Here is a 24,278-nt window from a genome sequence, read left to right on the forward strand (position 1 = left end):
TTCACGTAAACAAAAGGGATATCATCTTTCTTTTGGATGGATCGTTCAACGTTGGCAAGACCGATTTCCCTTATGTGCGGGACTTTGTAATGAACGTAGTTAACAGCCTTGATGTCGGCAGCGACAATATCCGTGTCGGTTTAGTGCAATTTAGCGACACGCCAGTAACAGAGTTCTCCCTAAACACATACCAGACAAAGTCAGATTTGCTTGCTCATCTGAGGCAGCTGCAGCCCAAGGGGGGGTCGGGCCTGAACACCGGCGCGGCCCTGAGCTATGTCCATGCCAACCACTTCACCGAAGCTGGCGGCAGCAGGATCCGCGAACACGTGCCACAGCTCTTGCTCCTGGTCACAGCCGGGCAGTCCGAGGACTCCTATGGGCAAGCTGCCAACGCCCTAGCGCGCGCAGGCATCCTGACCTTTTGTGTGGGAGCTAGCCAGGCGAATAAGGCAGAGCTTGAGCAGATCGCTTTTAACCCGAGCCTGGTGTATCTCATGGACGATTTCAGCTCCCTGCCAGCCTTGCCTCAGCAGCTGATTCAGCCCCTAACCACATATGTTAGTGGAGGTGTGGAGGAAGTTCCATTCGCCCAGCCAGGTAAAGCTCCCCAGCTGCGCGGGGCTCCCTTCCCCCAACACCTCCCCGGTGGCAGGTGGCCCAGCCTGAACTCCAGCGTGTGGTGAACTGTAGAAGGAAGACCGGATTTCTGTGCTTGAAGTAATCTGGGGGCTTGAGACACTGTACCAGCAAGTTGAGGTTCTCTGTCTAAGGTTCATTAATGAAAGAAAGGTCTGGGAAATGCATCTTATCCCAGCTCCCCCCACCACCTTTTTTTGCCCCAGTGCCCGTGAAGTTTCTGGAACACACATCCAGACGGAAGGGAGAGCGTGAGGGATTGACCCCCTCTCGTATCGGAGAGTGCGTTGGGGCCGGTTAGAAATATTAACTAACTTAAGTATAGGAAAAGAAAACAACAACAACAAAAAAAGACACTGACGTTATTTTATTTATATGATTCTTTCATGTTCAAAATCTGCTGTATACACAAAAGTTATTTTTTACAAACCCAACAAGGGCTGCATCTTTATGTGATGATAAAATGATTTCCAAAGGAAGTCGGGAATATTACTGTTCTCGCAGATTAATACGGTGCTGAGGCCCAGATGCGTGGGACCTGCCAGCTTGTGGACACCACACAGTTGGGGAGCAAGACCGAGCCAGTTTGAAACCTAATCAAATACCTCCAAGAACCGTTTGACCTGAAGATTATGTTCCCGTTACATGCTACATGTTGTGGCCCCCTGTGGGCCTTCAGCCCTGTTTTCTGTTGGCTTAGTACAGCAGATTGGGATGCACTGACAGACAGCCTGACCCACAGAGCAACGATGGGTGCTATTTGGGGTCCTGGCCCATAACTGCAAACTTAGTGAAAAGAAAATCCAGTTAGAGCAGATATGTGTCAACTCCGTTATCTATGGGTGGCTAACCCACATCAGCCTTTGGCGCTAAAGACTGGTCAGTTTTTAAGACAAAGGACAGTAAGGACCACATTTTCCGTAGCTTGATTTATAATGGCTTGAAAACACTGTTCTCTTACAGTGATTGTCACCAAGAGTAGGACCCTCTGGGGCTTATGTTGTCTCGCTTTGTGGAAGAACCACGATGGGGGATCGGGTAGACCCCTCCAGTTCTAGGCCTTTGCAGATATGAACTGCTCTGAAATGAGGCATCTTAATGACAGCTGGTGCTTCAGGCTTCGACAACGGGTTTTCTCCCCTCTTGCTGGTACAGTGATCATCAGATGAATTATGTGACCCCCCCGTTACCAAATCCTAGTGGCGCTGGGCTGAAGTCACTCTGGTGCCCATTAGGTTCTCATCCCTCACCGTGTCCTAACCTACTTCTGTTGTAGAAAGCAAGCGAGACATTCTGTTCCTCTTTGACGGCTCAGCCAATCTCGTGGGCCAGTTCCCTGCTGTCCGCGACTTTCTCTACAAGGTTATCGACGAGCTTGACGTGAAGCCTGATGGGACCCGGGTTGCGGTGGCTCAGTACAGCGATGATGTCAGGGTGGAGTCCCGTTTTGATGAGCACCAGAACAAGCCCGAGATCCTGAATCTCGTGAAGAGAATGAAGATCAAGACGGGCAAAGCCCTCAACCTGGGCTACGCGCTGGAGTACGCACAGAGATACATTTTTGTGAAGTCCGCCGGAAGCCGGATCGAGGACGGAGTGGTTCAGTTCCTGGTGCTGCTAGTTGCAGGAAGGTCCTCGGATCGTTTGGACACACCGGCACTCAACCTGAAGCAGAGCCAGGTGGTGACCTTCATACTGCAGGCCAAGAACGCAGATCCCGCCGAGCTGGAGCTGATGGTGCCATCCCCAGTCTTCATCCTGGCCGCGGAGTCACTCCCCAAGATCGGAGACCTTCAACCACAGATCGTCAATCTCTTAAAATCCGTGCAGGATGGGGCGCCGACACCAGGTATGGCATGGGAATTCCGGTTGCTTCTGCGGCCCGGTACTGGAGGGTATGAGTGACAGAAGGCCGCTGGCTCTTTCCCCACTTGAATTGTCTAACGGTTCTCAGGGCAAAACAGGAGAATCCGGGTGACATGAGAATAATTAGGGGCACCTGGGTGGCTCAGTCGGTTAAGCCTCTGACTTTGGCTCAGGGCACGATCTCACGGTTCATGAGTTTGAGCTGTGCGTGGGGCTCTGTGCTGACAGTGCGGAGCCTGCTTGGGATTCTCGTTCCCTCTGTCTCTGCCCCTCCCCTCCTTGAGTGCTCTCTCCATCCCCCCCCCCCCCCCCGTATCTCAAGATAAAACTTCAAAAAAATTAAAACAATAAGTTAAAAAAAGAATTTCTCATAATTAGGTACATGATAAAGATTTAGACATATCAGTAGTTAAAAATCCATTTAAAAACACTATTTCTACTATAAGCACAATAAAAGCCACACCCGTGGATACGTTATAGCTAAAACAGTCTTCATCCGTATGATCTACCAATGTCTTATTTTAAGCGGGTCTCACCGTGCTGTAATTCATCCACAGTCCACTTACCAAGAATACAAGGTGTGATGAGAGGGGGATAGATCCGCACCCTAACTGCTGACCTAAAATTTCCAGCTGCTACTCCACGTCACCATGACTTGGTGTTTAACCGCTTTCCGTTTATTGGTAAAAATGCGGTGAAGAAAGTCGTTAATTGCACCTATAACCCTTTGGAAAAAACCCCGAGAATTTAGAACTTCTACATTGACTGTGGGGCCCACACGCTGTTGGCTTTGGATGGTAACCCAGACATCTGGTCTGTACGTTTCCCTGTTGCCCCGCTGTGACTTACAACAAATCATTTGAAACCCCCATCTGTGCAACATGCTAATGGGCAGGCGGGATGTACCGTCCTGTTTCTCCCCTGCCCAACACCGTTTCTTGAGGACACCTTGGAAAGTTGACAATGCTGCACAGGCACCGAAGGTTCTAAATTAAAGGCCTGTCCTTCTATCTACCTACCTGTCTGTATTGCTGTATTCGTTTTTGATTTCCGCTGTGCCAAATTACCATAAATTTAGTGGCTTGAAACAAAATGAATGCATCGTCTTCCGTTTTCGAGGTCAGCAATCCAAAACCAGTTTCACTGGACTAAAAGCAAGGTGTCAGCCAGATTGCACTCCTTTGGGAGGCTCTGGTGGGTCATCCATTTCCTTGCCTCGTGCGGCCTTCGCTCCTTGGCTTGTGGACCCTTCCTGCATCTTCTTTTTTTTTTTTTTTTAAATTTTTTTTTCAACGTTTTTTATTTTTTTATTTTTGGGACAGAGAGAGACAGAGCATGAATGGGGGAGGGGCAGAGAGAGAGGGAGACACACAGAATCGGAAACAGGCTCCAGGCTCCGAGCCATCAGCCCAGAGCCCGACGCGGGGCTCGAACTCACGGACCGCGAGATGGTGACCTGGCTGAAGTTGGCCGCTTAACCGACTGCGCCACCCGGGCGCCCCCCTTCCTGCATCTTCAAAGCAGCAGCGAACCCTCTTCTCTCTTCTCTGATCTTTGCTTCTACCGTAAAGTTCTTCCCTGAACTCTCATCGTCCCCTCTCCCTCTTAGAAGGACACGGGATTGATCACACTGGGTCTGCCTGGATAATCCAGGATAATTTTCTCATTCCCCAAGCACTTAATTCAGTCATACCTGCAAAGTCCCCTTCACCAGTTCTGGGGATTCTCGATCGGCTACCTTTGTGGGGCCATTCTGCAGCCCTCCATGATCTGTAGGAGATGGTCCCTCTCGGGTCCTGTGTGTCATGGATGCTGTCTCTCTCCCAGTTTCAGGTGAAAAGGATGTGGTGTTTCTGATAGATGGCTCTGAGGGTGTCAGGAGCGGCTTCCCTCTGTTGAAAGAGTTTGTCCAGAGAGTGGTGGAGACCCTGGATGTGGGCCCAGACCGGGTTCGTGTGGCCGTGGTACAGTACAGCGACCGGACCAGACCTGAGTTCTACCTGAATTCATACATGGACCAGCAGAGTGTGGTCAGTGCCATACGCAAGCTGGCCCTCCTGGGAGGGCCGGCCCCCAACACCGGGGCCGCCCTGGACTTTGTCCTGAGGAATATCCTGATCAGCTCGGCCGGAAGCAGGATAGCAGAAGGTGTCCCCCAGCTCCTGATCGTCCTCACGGCCGACAGGTCTGGGGATGACGTGAGGGGCCCCTCCGTGGTCCTGAAGAGGGGAGGGGCAGTGCCCATCGGCATTGGCATCGGGAACGCCGACATCACAGAGATGCAGACCATCTCCTTTATCCCCGACTTTGCCGTGGCCATTCCCACCTTCCGGCAGCTAGGGACCGTCCAGCAGGTGATCTCCGACAGAGTGATTCAGCTCAGCCGGGAAGAGCTGAGCAGGCTGCAGCCAGTTTTGCTCCCCCCAACGAGCCCAGGTAAGGAGGGGATTCCTTGGGTCATTGTTTCTAGAAACATCCGGGGCTACACGTTTGGCCCATGGGCTCTGAGTGTTCTCTGTTGGTTTCCTCTGCCTTGGGGGGGGGGGCGGGGACTGGCTTTTCACGAAGAATTAGGAGCCGTGTGCCTTTGGTCTCAGTGGCCGGAAGTGGTACAGGCCTGGGGACATGCTGAGATTCATGTTTGGGGCCAAATTAAAGTTTCAAAGAGGGGCAGGTGCATGCTTTAGTGCAGACCCCCCACGTCTGTGTAGAGGCTTCTGCACAGATATCAGAAGGGACGGGGCCATCTAGCTGGTGGCCCCAGTTCAATGTCAGTTCTATGCTGCCCCTAGCAGGTCCAGTCGGCAGCCTTCTGTGATCAGGGAGGGAGCTTGACCATAGGGTCCACCCAGCTGGGGGCACAGTCTCTGAAATATTGGTGTTTCTAGAGCCCAAGAGTGATGATTGCTTTTGGCTTGCCTGGTGCTAAGAAGTAAATGGCTTAATTGGCAGAATCCCATCTTGCTCTTATGACTGCAAGATTTATTCTGTTTCATTGTTCCTGTGCCCCTTTTCTAGGCCTGGTTACAGTAAACTAGAAAACAGTGGGAGCCTGGCCGCTGAAGGGGCACTAAGATGTGTCCAACCCCCTCAAAATACCCACTGAGGGCCTGCCTCCCCAAGGTACTCAGGTGGGAAGGGTCACAGTGGTGGAAAGCCAGCAGTATCCTTGTTCCCTGTGGCTTACATCTACAGAGTGCCATCTGAAGCCTCATGGCATGGAGAGGGGGAAAAGGGAAAGGCAAGGGGGAACAGAAGGAAGCCAAGAGTAGAAGAAGCAAGTGAGAGAAGAGTCAGATGCCAGATACGGTGCCCTTTGGGTGAATGAAGGAGGTGAGGGTGACTGACGTGGTGTTGTTAAAAAGGGCCGGCGTTTCCTCGCTGGTGTCCAGGACAGAGTGCGGCAGGCCCCACAGGCCTCCATGGAATGTTCTAAATGGTTTGTGATCAAATAAGTCTGGGAACCAGAGAGAGAGGTTCCCCCCCTCTAATTGATGTGTTTTGCATATCTCCAATACAAGAATGACACATTTCCAAAACTTATTTGGCTGCAGGGTCCTTTTATCTATGATGCCTCCTGAGGTACCAGTGTTCCCAAGAATGCACTTTGGAAATCTTGTCATAGTGCATATGCAACTTCTTTATTTTAAACACAAGCATATATGTCTATAGCATAGCTGCTCTCCCACACTTCAAAATGAGTATTTTCTACCTTCACCTTCTTCCTTTCCCACATCTTCTACACTCTTCTTCTTACCAGAACTGCTATCCATATCTCAGCCCTGACCTGTTTCCAGGTGAGCTGTCTCTGCCTCCAGGGCACCTTCCCCTCTGAGCAACCCAGGGGCGCCATTCACCATTCTCTGTCCTGCCTCACTGGCTCTCCAACGAGGGTGGGAAGGATGATTCCCTTTACAATATAAACATATAACTTTTTCTTCTTTCTTAGAAACTCTCTCTTGACGCCTGCTCCCCTCTCCAATAGTGCCTGAATCTTTTAAAAGAATTCTCTCAATCTTTACAATTCCTCTCTTAACCCACCCCCATCTGTCATTCGCTGTAGCCACTCCACAGAAAGCGCTCTTGTCAAAGTCTTTACATCTGGAAAAACCCAATGGTCAATTCTCAGATGCCCTTCTTCTTGATCTAAGAGAGCCTGATGCATGTCACAGTTAAGATCACCTCCTTCCTGAAACACCATCCTTATTTGGTCCAGACACGGCTCTTGTGTATCTAGTCTCTGCCTCCCTCAGAGTTTCTCTTCTTTATCCTTTTCTCATTCTTCCTCTTCTCCCTGGCTTGTAATCACTGCAATGCCAGGACTAACTACCGGGACTGGTATTTTAGCTATAGTAGCCAGAATTAAGATACTTTTCCCGTCAGGTAGTGATTCCATGACAGACTGGGAGGTGGTTCATGAACACTAAGAATCTGGTGCCAACAAATGTGAAACCCGTGGTAACATGTGATTTGCAGGTGTCGGAAATAAGAAGGATGTGGTCTTTCTCATCGATGGGTCCCAAAATGCTGGCCCTGAATTCCAGTACATCCGCACCCTCATCGAGAGGCTGGTTGACTACCTGGACGTGGGCTTCGACACGACTCGGGTGGCAGTCATCCAGTTCAGCGAGGACCCCAGAGTGGAATTTCTGCTGAATGCCCATTCCAGTAAGGATGAGGTACAGAATGCAGTGAGGCGGCTGAGGCCCAAAGGCGGGAGGCAGATCAACATTGGGGGTGCCCTGGAGTACGTGTCAAGGAATATCTTCAAGAGGCCACTGGGAAGCCGGATTGAAGAGGGTGTCCCTCAGTTCCTGGTCCTCATTTCTTCTGGGAAGTCTGATGACGAGGTAGACGATTCCGCGGCAGAGCTCAAGCAGTTTGGTGTGGCGCCATTTGCGGTCGCAAGGAATGCAGACCAGGAACAGTTGGTTAAGATCTCCCTGAGCCCCGAGTATGTGTTCTCGGTGAGCACCTTCCGGGAGCTGCCAAGCCTGGAGCAGAAACTGCTGACCCCCATCACAACCCTAACCTCAGAGCAGATACAGCAGATCCTAGCCAGCACTCGCTATCCTTCTCCAGGTAAGATGGGGTATTTATTGTTGCTCTCTGAGTATTTTTGATATAAAAAAATAACAGGTTCAAAGATCCATAGTACTCATGATAAGTTAAGTTAAAATAAAGGGACACCTAATATTGAGCCAGTTATGTCAGTGGCTTGTTGCAAGGAGGGAGGATGCACATGATCGTGAACCACGGAGCATCTCAGTAGAGGGCGTTAGGTCTTAGGATAGGATCAGAGCCTGGGGTAGGCAATTTTGTGGGAGGCTTAAGGAAATACGATTTGGCCTGGATTGGATACTGTCAAGAAGTGGAAGTAATTCTATGATTTGGTATCTTGCTTCATCTTATGGCTACAGCTGTAAATGGTGAAGAAGCAGTAGTCGTTCCTATTAGCAGGGAGGACAGGTGTTTGGTTATTTTCGTCGTCTTTTTGTCAGTGTGGACCTATGATTCTGACGTTCTGTGAAATCTTTTGTGTTCTACAGGAGAACCCAAGGCCGGGCTCTGTGTGCTGGGCCAGCTTTTCTCTTTCTCAATGTAAATGGCTGAGTTCTATGACTTGCTCAGCTTTTGCTGTGCTGTGTTTCCATTACAAGCAGCCCTACGATTTGTGAAGCGAAAGACAGGCTGAACTTGTTGAGTGGCAACATAGGACTAGTTAATAAAATAGCCTCCAAGAAGTATCTAGAATTCTAACTAAAAGGAAAACATGGCTCGTCTTTCCCAGGACTTTTGGATTAGTTTTGTAGCCAAAAATAGACTCACATAAAGAAAATAGGGGAAATAACAGTGAAAACAAAAAAATTGTATAAATGCTAGGGATATGTGGGCAAGAAGAAATACCATGAGTCAAACACCTGGGGAGCTGTTGTGGCACACTGGGAGACAGTTGGCATTCTCCGGGTGTCACTACCTAAGTGGTGGCCTTGGACAGAGAGGACTTTTGACCTTAGCTGGCTCCCTCTTCTTGCACACCAATGATGTTCTGGGAGATCTTGATCCCTTCTGGTAGTAACAGCTCATGATTTTGTAGATTCTGATAATCCAGTTGCTAAATGCTGTTTACATTTAAAAAAAAATTTTTTTTAACGTTTATTTATTTTTGAGACAGAGAGAGACACAGCATGAACAGGGGAGGGGCAGAGAGAGAGGGAGATACAGAATCGGAAGCAGGCTCCAGGCTCTGAGCCATCAGCCCAGAGCCCGATGCGGGGCTCGAACTCGTGGACCGCGAGATCGTGACCTGAGCTGAAGTCGGACGCTTAACCGACTGAGCCACCCAGGCGCCCCAATGCTGTTTACATTTTTAAAACTGGTTGTAACCCAGACTTCAAAGCCATAATTAAAATAGAGTAAACTTAGAAACTTTTGGAGAACTTCAAAGATTTTAAGAAGTGGACACTGTTTTGGTGAAAAAAGCCCAATTTTTAATGAGGAGTTAAAAAAATTTAATGTTTATTTTTGAGAGAGAGAGAGAGAGAGAGAGAGCGAGAGCAAGCAGGGGAGGGGCAGAGAGAGAGGGAGACACAGAAACCAAAGCAGTTTCCGGGTTCCAAACTGTCAGCACAGAGCCCGACATGGGGCTTGAACTCATGAAACGAACCGTGAGATCATGACCCGAGGTGAAGTCGGATGCGTAACTGACTGAGCCACCCAGGTGCCCCTTAATGATTAATTTTAAAAAGCTCAAGAGATAAACACATGTGCGCTAGCTTGTAATTTTAATGCTAGTTAACACTGTGCAAGATAGTGTAAGATAGTTCCAAGTTCAGAAACAAAAGCAGAAACAAAGCCAAAGAAACACCAGCCACATACTGAGTTTTCCTCTTCCTTTCTTTCTATCCGCAGATGTTGAGAGTGATGCTGCAGACATTGTCTTCCTAATTGATAGCTCTGACAGCGTCAGGCCAGATGGCATTGCGCATATTCGGGACTTTGTTAGCAGAATTGTTCGCAGACTCAACATTGGCCCCAACAAAGTGAGGATTGGGGTTGTACAGTTCAGCAATGAGGTCTTCCCAGAATTCTACCTGAAGACCCACAGATCCCAGGCCCCTGTGCTTGATGCAATACGTCGCCTGAGGTTCAAAGGGGGGTCCCCGCTGAATACCGGCAAAGCTCTGGAATTTGTGGCAAGAAATCTCTTTGTCAAGTCTGCTGGGAGCCGGATAGAAGATGGCGTACCCCAACACCTCGTTCTGTTTCTGGGTGGAAAATCCCAGGATGATATTTCCAGGTTTTCACAGGTGATTAGCTCCTCAGGGATTGTGAGTTTAGGGGTAGGAGACCGAAATGTTGACAGAACAGAGCTGCAGACCATCACCAATGACCCCAGACTGGTCTTCACGGTGCGAGAATTCAGAGACCTCCCCAACATAGAAGACAAAATCATGAACTCTTTTGGACCTTCCGGGATCACACCTGCACCTCCAGGAGTGGACATACCGTCTCCCTCACGGCCAGGTATGACCTCTGGGACACATAACTACAGAGTGTGACATCTGTTATTTTTTAATTGAAAAAAAAATGCAATTAGCATGTATTTTAATAGTTTTCTTCTGTTATGGTCGTTGCTGCGTATAATATTAGAAACTAAATCCTGGAAAAATGACTTCGTTGAAACTGTAGAAGGAAACATAACCCGGAAAGCATAGGGTCATTAATTCTTCCGTGAGCCTCCTATGAGGCTAGTTGTGGCCCCGCTGAAAGGTTCTATGAAAGTGCATTGAGGACTAACCGCAGATTCACTGGCTCTCAGAATAGGACAGCATCTTTGAGGTTGGCCAATCCATACCCCTCTTTTACTCTAGTCTTCGTTGTTTGATTATAATTAGGAAATTACCATCAAATGCCTTTCATTTTTGGCAGGCTTCTATGGAGCTCTTAGCATGCTGGCAGGCAGCCCTCCAAAGGTGTATAGGGTCTATTTCCTATTTCCAGTCTATTTCTCCCAGCCCTTTTTCGTTCTGCCCCTAGCATATCTCTCCCAATACCCGTCAGACACCATTGTTTATTTCTGACCAGAAGGATCGTGTTTAGCGGCATTTCCTAAAACATCTGAGTTCATGGACCGTTGAATCTGCCGTAATGCCATTTTGCATGGGATAACCAGGACTCAGTTCTCGGTTTCCCTGAGTCCTCCTGCCTCCTAGCTTTTTGTTCAGATGATTTATCATGTATCTTCTTGTTTTTAGCATGATGGTGGCTGTGAATTTGGGCCCTGTAGAGGCATGGAATAAAGCAAAGGTGTCTGCTGTGAACGAGTTATAAGAATGCCTTTTTCCAGTTATTTTACACTTTGTGTATTTGTTCTGGATGTGGAAACCAAATTTCTCCTTTCCATTTTAACCGCTTTTAGAGAAAAAGAAAGCAGACGTTGTGTTCCTGTTGGACGGCTCCATCAATTTCAGGAGGGACAGTTTCCAGGAAGTGCTCCGTTTCGTGTCTGAAATTGTGGACACGCTGTATGAGGGGGGCGACTCCATCCAAGTGGGGCTGGTCCAGTACAACTCTGACCCCACCGATGAGTTCTTCCTGAGGGACTTTACCACCAAGCAGCAGATTATCGACGCTATCAACAAAGTGGTCTACAAAGGGGGGAGACACGCAAACACCAAGGTGGGCCTCCAGCACCTGCGGCTGAATCATTTCGTGCCGGAGGCGGGCAGCCGCCTGGATCAGAGGGTCCCTCAGATAGCATTTGTGATCACGGGCGGGAAGTCGGTGGAGGATGCCCAGGAAGCCAGCCTGGCTCTCACCCAGAGAGGTGTCAAAGTGTTTGCCGTGGGCGTGAAGAACATCGACTCAGAGGAGATTGGGAAGATCGCATCCAACAGCGCCACGGCGTTCCGTGTGGGGAACGTCCAGGAGCTGTCTGAGCTGAGCGAGCAAGTTTTGGAAACTCTGCACGATGCGATGCATGAAACCTTATGTCCGGGCGTGACCGATGTTTCCAAAGGTAACCAATCCCCTTTAGGTACATTTTCATCCTGTCATGCCAATGTGGAGCATCTGTTGAGAGAGAGAGAGAGAATCCCAAGCAGGCTCTGCACTATAAGCATGGATACCAGTGTGGGGCTTGAACCCACGAACTACAGCATCATGACCTGAGCTTAAGTCAGATACTTAGCCGACTGAGCCACCCAGGCACCCCTGGACCTAGTTTAGATATTTAGATGCCCGCTGCTGGCCTATGGATTCCTTGAGCCTTTGGCTGCTTCAGGCATTCTGCTTATCCAACTGTGTGGGTTGGATCCTGGTAACCACTTAGCCCCTGTTATCGATAAGGATATCTTATCTTTCAGGGTAAGCGTGGAAGTCTGTATTTTCTTGATCTTATAAGATGTATTTTCCCCCTCTATTCTTGAATTCCCCAAATTATTCAGACTTACTGATCCCTGTTTCTGTTTATAGGCTCCTTAGATCAACTATTTGAGTTCAGAGTATTTGAGTTCTCAAGTGCATTTCATTTAAAGCACAATCTTGAGATGGATGTAAACACCTGCTGTAGAGCAGGCCAAAAGTGATGAACACTCCAGAAAAGCAAACACGTTAAAATGGCCTATGCTTTCAGTTCCTAAGAGTCAGCACTGGTGTTCCCTGAGAGAGAGGCAGACTGAATTGTTTCTCAAAGCTCATACATAGAGGATCTCATTTTGCCCTCGAGCGTGATGCCCGGTCCACGTCCTGGGGCTGTGCCTGTGTATTGGACCCATCTCGGCCACCTCGACTTAGAGCTCACTGCCTCCTTTCCTTTTTGCAGTCTGTAATCTGGATGTGATTCTGGGGTTTGATGGGTCAAGAGATCAGAACGTATTTGTGACCCAGAAGGGCCTTGAGTCCAAGGTGGACACCATCTTGAATAGAATCAGCCAGATGCAAAGAATCAGCTGCACCGGCGGCCAGATGCCCACTGTGCGCGTGTCGGTGGTGGCCAACACGCCCTCGGGCCCCGTGGAGGCCTTTGACTTTGCCGAGTACCAGCCGGAGCTGTTTGAGAAGTTCCAGAACATGCGCAGCCAGCACCCCTACGTCCTCACTGCGGACACGCTGAAGGTCTATCAGAACAAGTTCAGACAGTCCTCAGCAGACAACGTAAAGGTGAGCATGGGCTCCCCCCTTGTTCCAGGTTCCCGTGCAGTTTCTGGACTTGTACTGGTCAGGAGGAGCACCTCCGTGTCCAGAAGCCCCTTACCCCCAAGTGTTCTTCTAGAAGCGCTTTTCATGCTTGATGGGGTTGGTGGTGCCTGAACGTAAAAGTGCTTTATCGTCAACTGGTCATAAAAGTCCAAAATGTGATATCTGTCCCGTTTCAATAGTTTTACTTATGCTCTAAAAAAAATCCTGGAAATCAGTAATTAAGCTTGATTGAGCTGAATTTATGATTAATTCCTTTTTGATTATTGTCCTACCTGTTGAGTACATCACGGTCTCTTCTCTCATTCTCTCTGCGTGTATGTGTACCTACATACAGATACATACATATATAGTGTGAATACGCACACACATACACACACACACACACACACACACAGCATTAGTCTTCTAGAGCTGACAAGACATATTACTACAGAATGGGTGGCTTAAACAACAGAAATGTATTCTCCCAGTCCTGGACGCTGGAAGTCTGAGATCAGTCTCTGCTGGGTTGGTTTCTTTGGAGGCCTCTCTCCTTGGCTTGCGGATGGCCACCTTCTCCTTCTGTCTCCATTCGGGCTTCCCTCTGTGTGTGTCTGTTTCCCAATCTCTCTTAGAAGGAGACCAGTCACATCGGAATAGAGACCACATGGTCCCAGTGGCCTCACTGAATTTAATGACACTTTAAAAGCTCTATCACCAAATACAGTCATATTCTGAGGGACTGAAGTTTAGGGCTTCGACATACGATTTTTGGAGGGACATGGTTCAGCCCGTAGCGCGCGCGCGCACACACACACACACACACACACACACACATTTCTAGAAACTACATCACATACATTAGGAAAATGAGATGAATACTGTTTTTATTTTTATTATAATTTTTTTTTTTTTTAGTAAATCAAACACCACCATATACCCACTTCGTTTATCCCTCCTTTAGTGCATGGTATTAAAGAACCATGAGTGGGGATGACTGTTTCTCAACGTTGGCCCCAGTCTCCTCAACTGTGGATGGAGGGTTTGAATGGGCCTATCTCCCCGACCCCCGGGAGGTCATTTCTTTGTAATTTTGGCTGGGGTTTGACACCCTCTTTTACTTTTAGGTGGTCATTCATTTTACCGATGGGGTGGACGGAGATCTGGCTGATTTACAAAGGGCGTCTGAGGATCTCCGACAAGAAGGTGGGTTGTGGGCTTTCCAAACAGGAGAAGTTGGCCTGGGTGAGGCAGGGACACCACCCTGCTAGAGTCCTCTGGGGGACCCGGGGGACTCCTTCTCGCAGCCTGGCCCTCTGTCGCCTCCCTGGGGCTACCGCGGTTCCCCTCGTGCCACAGTCGGCTTCCTCACCAAATCCTGACCCAGGACCCTCAGGCTCTCAGACTCATTCGGGTGGTAGAACGTCTTGAAAGCATGATGCTTTTGCAAAAGAACATGACTTTGTGATTACCGCTTGAAAACATTACAACTTAAAGCAGAAAATGCACTTTGCTCTAAAATAAACAATGAAACCACATCTTCCAGATTTAAGGTAACTAGACAGACAAGGATGCCCATTATCAGATGTAATACCTGTTTATTTGGTTTGGAATCTGGTCACACTGATTATCACAAAGTGAATGCCAACACCAGAGGCTCACAAAAAGCATAACTTATCCTAAGAGTGTTCTCTATTAGCTGGCTTTTCCTGAGCCAAGAGGACGAGATTGCTACTATCTGGTGTTGGGGGTGTGGTGTGGCAACTCTCCCCAAGCACACCTGAGTTTTGTCAGACTTGGAGAATCTACGTATGAATGCGTTTCATGGTGTCACTTCCTGTATTCTGCTGATCAGTTTAGTTACTGACATTCCTTGAACAATTGCTAGAGAATTCCAAAGTTCCAGTATTTTAACTCTTCAGAGAAGCTAACTGGTTTGATTCAACATGTTTTAGGTAAAGGTCACATTTTATACTGAAGTTTTCTTTAAAGCAGTTTTTTAATGTTTACCTTTGAGAGAGAGCGAGAGAGCGAGAGAGTGCGAGTGAGCATGAGCAGGGGAGTGGCAGAGAGAGGGAGACACAGAATCCGAAGCAGGTTCCAGGCTCTGAGTTGGCAGCACAGAGCCCGACGCGGGGCTTGAACTCACGAACCGTGAGATCGTGACCTGAGCCGAAGCTGGACGCTTCACCGACTGAGCCACCCAGGCGCCCCTGAAGTTTTTTCTTTTAGAAAAAAAGTTAGGAGGGAAAAGCCATGGTGGTTCTGGAATGCCCAGCTGAGCCGCGCTGAATGTGCCTCCCCCTGCAGGCGTCCAAGCTCTGATCCTGGTGGGCCTTGAACGTGTAGCCAACTTGGAGCTGATGATGCAGTTGGAGTTCGGGCGAGGTTTCATGTACAACAGGCCCCTGAGGCTTAACCTGCTGGACCTCGATTATGAACTGGCAGAGCAGCTCGTGAGTTTTTGTGTCTCTTACGCACAAAGCGGTCAAGACACCCATTTTTTCTGTCATTTAAGATCACGAAGGCATTTCTGTTTGTTTGTTTGTTTGTTTGCGAGGTGAATGGCAGAGGGGCCCTTCGGGTGGGTAATTCGGTTTATTTAATTCACTTGGGACCTGCCTCGTGGCCATCCCAGGCGTGAGTCCAGAACACGGAGGTGTCCAAGAGCTGGGAAAGCAGCGAGCTGGAAAATGGGGCTCGAGGCATGCTGGTGGTGTTACCTGACAGGTTCCTCTCTGCTCCCTTTCGTGAGAACCTTTCCGTTCATAAGATGGCTGGGAAGGCAAGACATCAGAGTGACTGTCCCCAAACAGGAAACTGTCCTCAGCATCCAAAAGTTACATGTGAAAATAAGACGATGCAGGAAAAGAAAGACCGTTTCTGGGCAGAGGGGCACCTCCCTTGTCTTCTCTCCTAATTTCCTTTGGAGGAAATAAAGGTGTCCTCATGCGGCATCCTAATGCTGGGGTTCAGCCTCTCTCAGCCAGAGGTGCTAGCCCTGGGGCCGGGAGTGGGTGGGCTTTTTGGGGGACGTGGGGGTGAGTGGTCATCTTGGAAATTGCTTTCTGGTGGCAACAGTGAGATGGAGGATAAACTGACTGTTCCTTCTTCCCTCCTGCATTCTTCCTAGGGCTGGAATTGGGATTTTATTTTTTTATTGGGTGGAAGGAGGTTGCGTTAGTTGATGCATCCGGGCCATGGAGGAAATGAAAACTCTAGGAAGCTCGCCGTGAGAAAAGTGTTGGAGCACCACGAGTTTAGCAGATGGAAATGTTTGTTGGGCATGCGCTTTCCCAATAAGGTCAGGGGTTAGGATGGGAAGGGAACGTCGAGGGTGTCTGATGAGTGTGGCCGCACTGGTGGCCCAGAGTGGCGGTGCTGGTGGCCAAGAGGCGGGGACCACTTGTGTGTCGGCCCCACACCGCGACTGTTCCCAAGGTCTCCTCCCAGCTGGAGCCACAGTCTGTGCTCTGACCATGGTCCTGAGGAAGGGTGTACAGATCTCCGTTGTGGAACCGCATTCTGTCCCGGCCGTATGCAATTTATTTGTTAGGTCTTGCTCTTCGGGGTTTTAAAAATATGTAAGTTATGCTTAACATTTGAAATTTGGATACGTATGTTGGAAACTTTTAGAAATAAGGCCGAGCCTGCGGTGACACCGTGAGTATGATCTGTGTTACTTTGGTTGCTGTCCATGCTCCTACATTGGTGACTTCCCTCTGCCACCCTGACTGCTGAGCAGTCTTGGAGGAAATTCTATGCGGGAAGAAGATCATCTCTCACCGTGAAATCCACGTACATCGATTTTGACCTTCACGGCATATTTATGCTTTTTTTTTTTTTTTCCTAGGCATTTGTTCAGACTTGAACTTTCTTTTCCTTTTGGTAGGACAACATTGCTGAGAAAGCTTGCTGTGGGGTTCCCTGCAAATGCTCCGGGCAAAGGGGAGACCGCGGGCCCATTGGCAGCATCGGGCCAAAGGTAGGGTGGCTTTGCCCTTCTCTGACATCTGGGACCAGATTTCAGGAGAGTCCAAAGGGTTGCAACATGAGGCCTTGAGGGCTGCTGAATGCCTGCTGCCTTCTCTCTTTCCTTGGGGTGAGGGGGTCTGTTTATCATTTTATAAAATAATGCTAAAATCAGGGGTCCCTGGGTGGCTCAGTCGGTTGATTAATTGTCCGGCTCTTGATCTCACGATTCTTGAGATCGAGCCCTACATCGGGCTCTGTACTGACAGGGTGGAGCCTGCTTGGAATTCTCTCTCTCCCTCTCTCTCTGCCCCTCCTCTGCTCTCTCTCTCTCTCGCTTTTAAGATAAATGTAAGTAAACTTAAAAAAATAATGTTAAAATTAGTGGGCATCACTGACTGGCATCCTCATTGTGGAAGGTCAGCAAGGATTCTTAGTAGGTGTCTAAGTTACAGGAAACTGGCAGGATTTCTTGGTGGAGACGAGCCTTAAAGATTCTGATAGATTAATTATGCTGTAACAATAAGAAGAAACCCCAGTTCAAGGGGACACCTAAAGCCGTGTTACATGGTGGCATTGCTCTACCAAGAAAGGGGGGCAGGGCGATACTTGGAGAACAAAGAAAACTACGAGGTTTAACTGAAGCACGAACTTCCTCTGTTCTAGGGTATTCCCGGGGAAGATGGCTACCGAGGTTATCCTGGTGACGAGGGCGGACCCGTAAGTACAAGATGGCTTGTTCTTTAAGCTTTTATTGCCTCCTTGTTCCTCGCTCATTGGGGTTGAATTGTGGAGCTCATAATCTGTTCCATTTCCAATGACTTTCCTACTGGGATAACATCAGTTTCTAACCTCCTTAGCAGCTCCACTCAGATTTCTACACTGGGGAGAAGAGTGTGACGTCCCCAACAGGACAGATGTGGACATGAAATGAAGGCACTTTGCTGGTCTTATTTCAGAGGGAGAGACTTAATGGCTTCTGAGACTGGGGGCCACCGAGTGGGGCATACCCAGCAGACCCAGACATCCAAGCAGAGAGGGGAGTGAGCCGGGGCAGCGGCGCCCGGGAAACCCAACCAGGGTGGTCGTCGGGGTCACGCCCTTTAAGGGAGGTTTACTGACTTGGGTCATCAGTAGCCAGAGGGTCTGGTTGGGGGTTTGAGAAGCAGTGCCTGGGACAGATGTGGTCCGAGAGGCTTTGAGACACTAGAAAGAAGCCCAGCTCTGGGACGGGGATACAGGGTCCATGGGGAGTGGTGAAATCACAGGGTCCCAGCTGGCAGTGCTGGGTGTCAGGCTGGCCCCAGGACCCACTGGAGAGCCGGGAACAAGGGACCATGCAGAGGAACTGTCAGGCCCGGGATTCTGTGGGCACCCGACACTCATGCACACCCAGGACCCAGTGACCTGCTCACCCTGGTACCCTTTTGAGCTGCAGACCCTCCCTGGTCCCTCCAGGGGCAGGAACTGCAGGTTCAAGGCCAGGCCCAGGGCCGGGGGGTGCAGGAATGCTGGAGGCCCCACCGGGATGGAACAGCATCCCCGCCAGCCCAGCGAAATCCACTTTCTAGGCCACACCCTCCCGGGGCTGCGCACTCAGAGGAGGCGTGGTGGCCCGGAGCTCCGCCTTGTAACTGCCTTCGTTTCTCCCGCAGGGTGAACGGGGTCCTCCGGGCGTGAACGGCACTCAAGGTTTCCAGGGCTGCCCCGGGCAGAGAGGAATAAAGGTACTGTGTGCTGAGCCCTGCGTGAGCGTGGGGACCGCAGCACCAGGGCCCCGCAGGCAGAGGCTTTCAGTGGCACGTGCAGAAGGGAGACAGTTTCCCCAAATGCCTCCTTGGGGAGGAAGGCCCCCGGGGCCTCTGTGTCATCCGTGTGCAGCAGCCAGTGGCCTCGCATCGTGGCGAGAAGGCGCAGTCTGGCGGGTCAGCGGCACTGGCTGCGCTGGGAAGGGAGCCTGCGAATGAAGGAAGCGTTTTCTTTTTTTCTTTTTCTTTTTCTTTTTTACTTTATATTTCTTTGTATTTTTTTGTATTATTTTAAATATGAAATTTATTGTCAAGTTGGTTTCCATACAACACCCAGTGCTCCTCCCGGCAGGTGCCCTCCTCGATGCCCATCACCCACCCTCCCCTCCCTCCCGCCCCCCATGAAGGAGGCATTTTATACGGCCTGTAGAGCAGCCAGGAAGGAGTCACAAGGACAGAGAACACGGGCCGGGGGCGGGGGGCAGCAGCTCCAGCCCCCGGGGCCCCCCAGAGGAGCCAGGGTGGTATCCAGGCGGGGTGGAAGGAAGCAAGAGGGTGGCTCGTGCTGGAAAATTCCTTGTGTGGAATACTTGAATGTGCTTTCTCCTCTGTTTGCTGAGGTTTGAAAGCAGGTGCTGAAGGGAAAGGGCCAGCATGTGGCAAAGTCACAAAGGGGTCTTGTAGCCGGGTCCCTGGCTTTCAGGACCCACCCCTCCTGACCAAGGAGCCAAGAAGGCCACCTGCTCAGGGCCAGGGAAATTAGCCTCAGGATCCCCCACGGGATGGAGAGGGCACAAGGCAGACAGATGAATCCCCAGCACTGAATTTCAGACTCAGGGCGTTCAGGTGGGGTGGGCCCCCCCCTCCACTCCCTGCTGTTCTAGCCTCTTCTCTTTGGCCTTCAGGGAGGAGCTAATGTTTCCCCTTTCCTCTCCCTTCCAGGGCTCTCGCGGATTCCCAGGAGAGAAGGTACCTACGCTGGTTTTCGTTTCTGAAATTTATTTATTTATCTTCAAATTTTTGGGGGGATGTTTATTTAATTTTGAGAGAAAGCAAGAGCGAATGGGTTAGGAGCAGAGAGAGAGGGAGACACAGACCCCAAAGCAAGCTCCAGGCTCTGAGCCGTCAGCACAGAGCCCGATGCGGGGTTCGAGCCCACGAACCGTGAGATCACGACCTGAGCCGAAGTCGGACGCTCAACCGACTGAGCCACCCGGGGCGCCCCTCGTTTTTGAAATTCAAAGCGTTCCCCGTTTGGATCATTTTTCCTTTACCAGATGGCTTTCTCCCCTCACCGTGTGTCTTGTTCCCGTGCAGGGTGAATTAGGAGAAATCGGGCTGGATGGTCTCAACGGCGAAGATGTAAGCAATTTCATACTCTTAAGTCCCAACCGTGTCCGGTCCCGAGCATCCCTGTGACTCACGCTTCAGTCTACGGTGCAAATTGTGCCAGGAGTGACGTTTTCTTGTTGTCTTTGACAGGGGGACAAAGGATTGCCCGGTTCTCCTGGAGAGAAAGGGAGTCCCGGCAGAAGGGTAAGTATGTTTCCATAGTGTTTCCACTGTGGAAAAACTAAAAACTTTTCACCTAAGGAAATTTTTTTTTTATTCTTGTATGTAAAGACTGCTTCCTCCAGGCAGCCTTCCCTGATGTCCTCTGGGGGTGCTTCCGTGGTGTCTCCTGTGTCCTCTGTCCGTTGTGACAATTACATCGTATCTTTTAGCCTGAAGAGTATATCTCCTAGGGCAGGGACTGACTGTGTTCTGTTTAAATAAATCCCTGGTGCCTGGTCCAGAGTAGGTCCTAGTAAAGATTTGGGATTACCTGAACAAATTGGAAATATTTGGAAGTAAATTTACCTTCACATAAACGCGTAAACGGGAGATACTCTTCTTTTTAAGATTTATAAACTGAAGAATGTGATTTTTAAGGGGGAGGTACAAATTTGAAACCTTATCTAATTTTTGTCTCTGCTGGTATTTTTTATTTAGGGTGACAAAGGACCCAAAGGGGACAAAGGGGAGAGGGGAGACGTTGGAATTCGAGGTGACCCGGTAAGGGAGCTTTCTCACGGACAGTTTGGGACCCAAGTCTGGGGAGGGGGGGTCGTTGGGAAGTGAGTTGGGAGGAAGAGCTTTTAACCAGAGTTTTGAAATTGCTTTAGAATGTGTTGATAATGTACATGGCTTGTCCTCCTCCTACAGTTTTGGAGACACGTTTGCTCTCTAGCTGCAAAGATAGTGTTTGCAAGGCCTGTCATACGAAGGCCTCAGGAATTTCCCTCAAAGGTGGTCTCAAGGCGCTTTAATCTAGCGGGGTCGGGTGCTCAGAAAAGTATCAGAGGTGACAAAAATGTAGGACCTTGAGGGGCCACGCCTTGGCCACATCCCCCATAGCCCACCCATCTCACTCTGACAGCCTGATCGTGGGGTCCCAAACCACTCTCAGCCCTGGGCAGTGGGCAGCGGTCCTTCCTCAACAGGGAGAATAGTGCCTCACCGTCTCTCTTGCCTTGTTCTGGCCCAGAGGAGGGAGGCTGGCCGGGTGGGGAGGAGGGAAGCTGGCCTGGTAGGGAGGAGGGAAGCTGGCCCAGGAGGAGGGAAGCTGGCCCGGTGGGGAGGAGGGAGGCTGGCCCAGGAGGAGGGAGGCTGGCCCAGGAGGAGGGAGGCTGGCCTGGGAGGAGGAAGGGAGGCTGGCAGGGCAGGGGTGGGGGAAGGGGGGTGGTGGGGAGGAGGGAAGCTGGCCCAGGAGGAGGGAGGCTGGCCCAGGAGGAGGGAGGCTGGCCCAGGAGGAAGGGAGGCTGGCCCAGGAGGAAGGGAGGCTGGCAGGGCAGGGGTGGGGGAAGGGGGGTGGTGGGGAGGAGGGAGGCTGGCCCAGGAGGAGGGAGGCTGGCCCAGGAGGAAGGGAGGCTGGCAGGGCAGGGGTGGGGGAAGGGGGGGTGGTGGGGAGGAGGGAGGCTGGCCCAGGAGGAGGGAGGCTGGCTCGGGAGGGGGTTGGCCTATAGGTTTTGTAGAGCCATAGACTGAGAAGGGTGGCAAACTCTTCTGTTTACCTAAGGTGAATTTGAAGTGCCTTTTTCTTGCACACGTGGCTCATGTCCCTGACCTGTGTTGTCTGCAGGGTGACTCAGGACGGGACAGTCAGCAGAGAGGGCCCAAAGGAGAAACTGGAGACATCGGCCCCATGGTACGGTGCTCTGCATCCCCGGACCCCCTTTGCCGAGGGCTCACCCCCAGCCACAGGGGCCACAGAAGTGGTCTTCACGGCTATGGGCACACGAGGTCGGGTGTGGACTGTGTGCCTGGGAAGGCAGTCTCCAGCTGCTACCCAGAGGGGCTCCTTTTCTGCAGAATTTATGCCCCTTAGGTATTTACGGAAAGCGCTTCTCAGGCTCGTGCAGACGGCATGACCCCCGTCTAAGGGGTCCCACCAAGCATCCCCCCGCCCCCTGCCATGTGTACAAGCAACCCCCTTCCCCGTGGTCTCTGGCACAATATGCCAGAGTTGGACGAGAGTCTTATGCTGATTTTTTCTCCATGTCAGGGTCTCCCTGGGAGAGACGGGGTATCTGGAAGGCCTGGAGAAACCGGGAAGGACGTGAGTGCCTCTTGGGGCTCAGGGGGCTTTGTGGGGAGTCCTAGCAAGTGCCTCCTGAATCACCAACACGATCTGGGGCAGCGTTACTCAGCAACTTTTTACTTGGGGGCTTTGGGGTGGATTTCAAACATGTGGCTAGGCTCTGTCCCGCTAAATATTTAAAAAATCCAAACAGAAGCACAAACTCAGGAGGGAGTGAGGGGCAAGAAGGCTGATGGGTTGTATGCTTGTGGGTTTAGTCATTGTTTGTTGGTGCGGCTGTAATTCAAGCGACGACACCAGATTGTGTTTTCTAGTGAATTGCATCAGGCGGTTGCCTTTTCGAGACATTTCGCGAATGTCTGTTGCAGGAGAGCTCGTTGCGTCCCTAATCTCTGAGTCCCCTCGAAGAGCTGCTATGACCAAAGCTATGTACACGACCCTTGGGAAACCCTTGGCAGCTCCCAGGGCCCCGGGGAACACAGAGCGTGGCTCCAGAGGGGGAAGAGGGTCCCTGCACGGGGGAGGAGTGGCCTGGAAGTTTGTAAGGCGTCAGGGGCAGTCAGGATGGCTCTGCTCACAAGCTGAGAGAGCAGAGCGGCAGCAGGCTGGGTCTGGGGGGCCAAAAATGGTACCTCTGCCGTTTCCCCAGCACCAGCCACACGGTGAGGGATCCATCAGTGGCTGGACCCTCAGGGGGCTGTGCCCTGAGATGGGGGCTTTTGGAAGGGATGACTCTCACCCGTGATTACATGGTATGCTAGGGGCGTAAGTTTTAAAATTGTGCCTTTAGAATTCAGAAGAAAAACAAAATTTGAAAACACCATCTTAGAAGTTCTGAGTGTTACTGCGAGCGAACTGCAAACTGACCAATGAGGAAAGACCCCGCTGTTCTAACGAGCCACCCGCTCAGCGTGTGATGGAACCAAAACTTGTTTTCACGAAGTGACTTAAAATAGGGTCCTGCCTGCAGTTTGTTTTATTTCTGCGCGCAAGGTGGAGACCTCGGTTCACCCTTGATGGAGTCAAGGGCTCTTGTCCACCCGCTTCTTCCCTTGAGCTGGGGTGAGGCCTGGCCCGGGGGCCTCCGGTTCCTTCCCTTAGGACCTCGCTGTGCCCGGCTCAGGCCAAGGTGAAACGTGTCCTTCCCACTGGGCCACCTCACGTCTCACACAGCCACACTGGGGCTTCTGCGGGCTGCCTCTGGCCTGAGCACTGCATCACTGAGCACTTAGCCTCTGGTCGTACTCCTAGTTGTGCCCTTTGGGGGAGGCCAGGCAGATTGTTACTCTGAAGGAGCCGCCTGGCGCGTCTCCTTCTCCACTTGTCCACGTGTCATCCGTAGAAGGAGGCCAAGGCCTTCCATTAAAGAAGTTTCCACCATCGTGAATAATGTTAAAACAGTCACCCCAGAAGGTCTCTGGGCTGGCCCGTTGGGAGTGGAGAATGTCTTTCTTTGTTTGACGCCACAGATGGGCCAAGCCCCATAACAGAGCTGGTGACTTACAGTGTCCAGAACACTAACCCTTCACCTCACAAAGATACACCCAGGACCTTCATGCGTTCCCGTCCCAAACCTTTCCGATGGAGAGGAAGCCATCACAGAATCGGAATGAAAGCATTGCTTGTGCGATGGGCCCACATTTATTTGAACGAAGGGTCACCTCTGGAACATTGAGGAAGATGTTGCCAAGTCATGAGCCCAGACTAAGTACGGTTGGGCTTTTTAGGTTCACGTATGTGCACTCCCGATGCTTTACTTAGCTGAGTGTGTGTTATATTTGGCCAGGAGCGTTTGGAGAGTTTGGGACTCCCTTCCATTATAATTGACGTATTTCATTACTTCTGCCTGCAGTTAGGAAAATGGTTGAAAAACAGACAGGTTGACATTCCCATTTTTACATCCTTTTTTGAAATTGGCTGGGATCGTGCAGCCAGAAGGAGTCATTATTTTGCTTGGCAGGTTGGAAGTAACTCTGAAAACTCCCATTTGGGTGGCTAACAGGGCAGCGTGGAAGCAAAACTTGGCGGAGAGGAGGGCAGGAGGAAGGGTGTCTCTCTTGAGTCTGCTCAGGGCCGGCCAGGCACATTGTGTGGCTCGTGGCGACTCACGTCACAGAAAGCCCCGGGCTCCGTCCCCAGGCTCCCTCTCAGTTTGTGTGACTCCTCCACAGGGCGGCTTTGGCCGAAGGGGACCAGCGGGAGCTAAGGTAAGTCTCTAATTTGGTGCCTTTCTTCTGCCATCACACCATGACTCACCACGTGCTCTCAAAGGGCAAGAATGCAATCAGCCT

General features: G+C 50.7%; 1 protein-coding gene across 1 annotated transcript in view; it reads left to right on the forward strand.

Moving 5' to 3' along the window:
• Positions 1–24,278, forward strand: part of COL6A3 (collagen type VI alpha 3 chain) — an 81,405-nt gene that overhangs the window by 28,640 nt on the left and 28,487 nt on the right. The window contains exons 6-24 of the mRNA XM_058700152.1: positions 1–600; positions 1,916–2,488; positions 4,333–4,941; positions 6,982–7,587; positions 9,418–10,032; positions 10,928–11,527; positions 12,332–12,669; positions 13,815–13,893; positions 14,998–15,143; positions 16,580–16,672; positions 17,326–17,379; positions 18,315–18,386; positions 19,350–19,376; positions 19,725–19,769; positions 19,890–19,943; positions 20,400–20,462; positions 21,529–21,594; positions 21,952–22,005; positions 24,159–24,194. Coding sequence (XP_058556135.1) covers positions 1–600; positions 1,916–2,488; positions 4,333–4,941; positions 6,982–7,587; positions 9,418–10,032; positions 10,928–11,527; positions 12,332–12,669; positions 13,815–13,893; positions 14,998–15,143; positions 16,580–16,672; positions 17,326–17,379; positions 18,315–18,386; positions 19,350–19,376; positions 19,725–19,769; positions 19,890–19,943; positions 20,400–20,462; positions 21,529–21,594; positions 21,952–22,005; positions 24,159–24,194 — 4,730 coding nt within the window. The remainder of the gene's footprint in view (positions 601–1,915; positions 2,489–4,332; positions 4,942–6,981; positions 7,588–9,417; positions 10,033–10,927; positions 11,528–12,331; positions 12,670–13,814; positions 13,894–14,997; positions 15,144–16,579; positions 16,673–17,325; positions 17,380–18,314; positions 18,387–19,349; positions 19,377–19,724; positions 19,770–19,889; positions 19,944–20,399; positions 20,463–21,528; positions 21,595–21,951; positions 22,006–24,158; positions 24,195–24,278) is intronic.

This window comes from Neofelis nebulosa, chromosome 2, assembly GCF_028018385.1.
Source record: "Neofelis nebulosa isolate mNeoNeb1 chromosome 2, mNeoNeb1.pri, whole genome shotgun sequence".
In the NCBI taxonomy this organism is placed as follows: domain Eukaryota; kingdom Metazoa; phylum Chordata; class Mammalia; order Carnivora; family Felidae; genus Neofelis; species Neofelis nebulosa.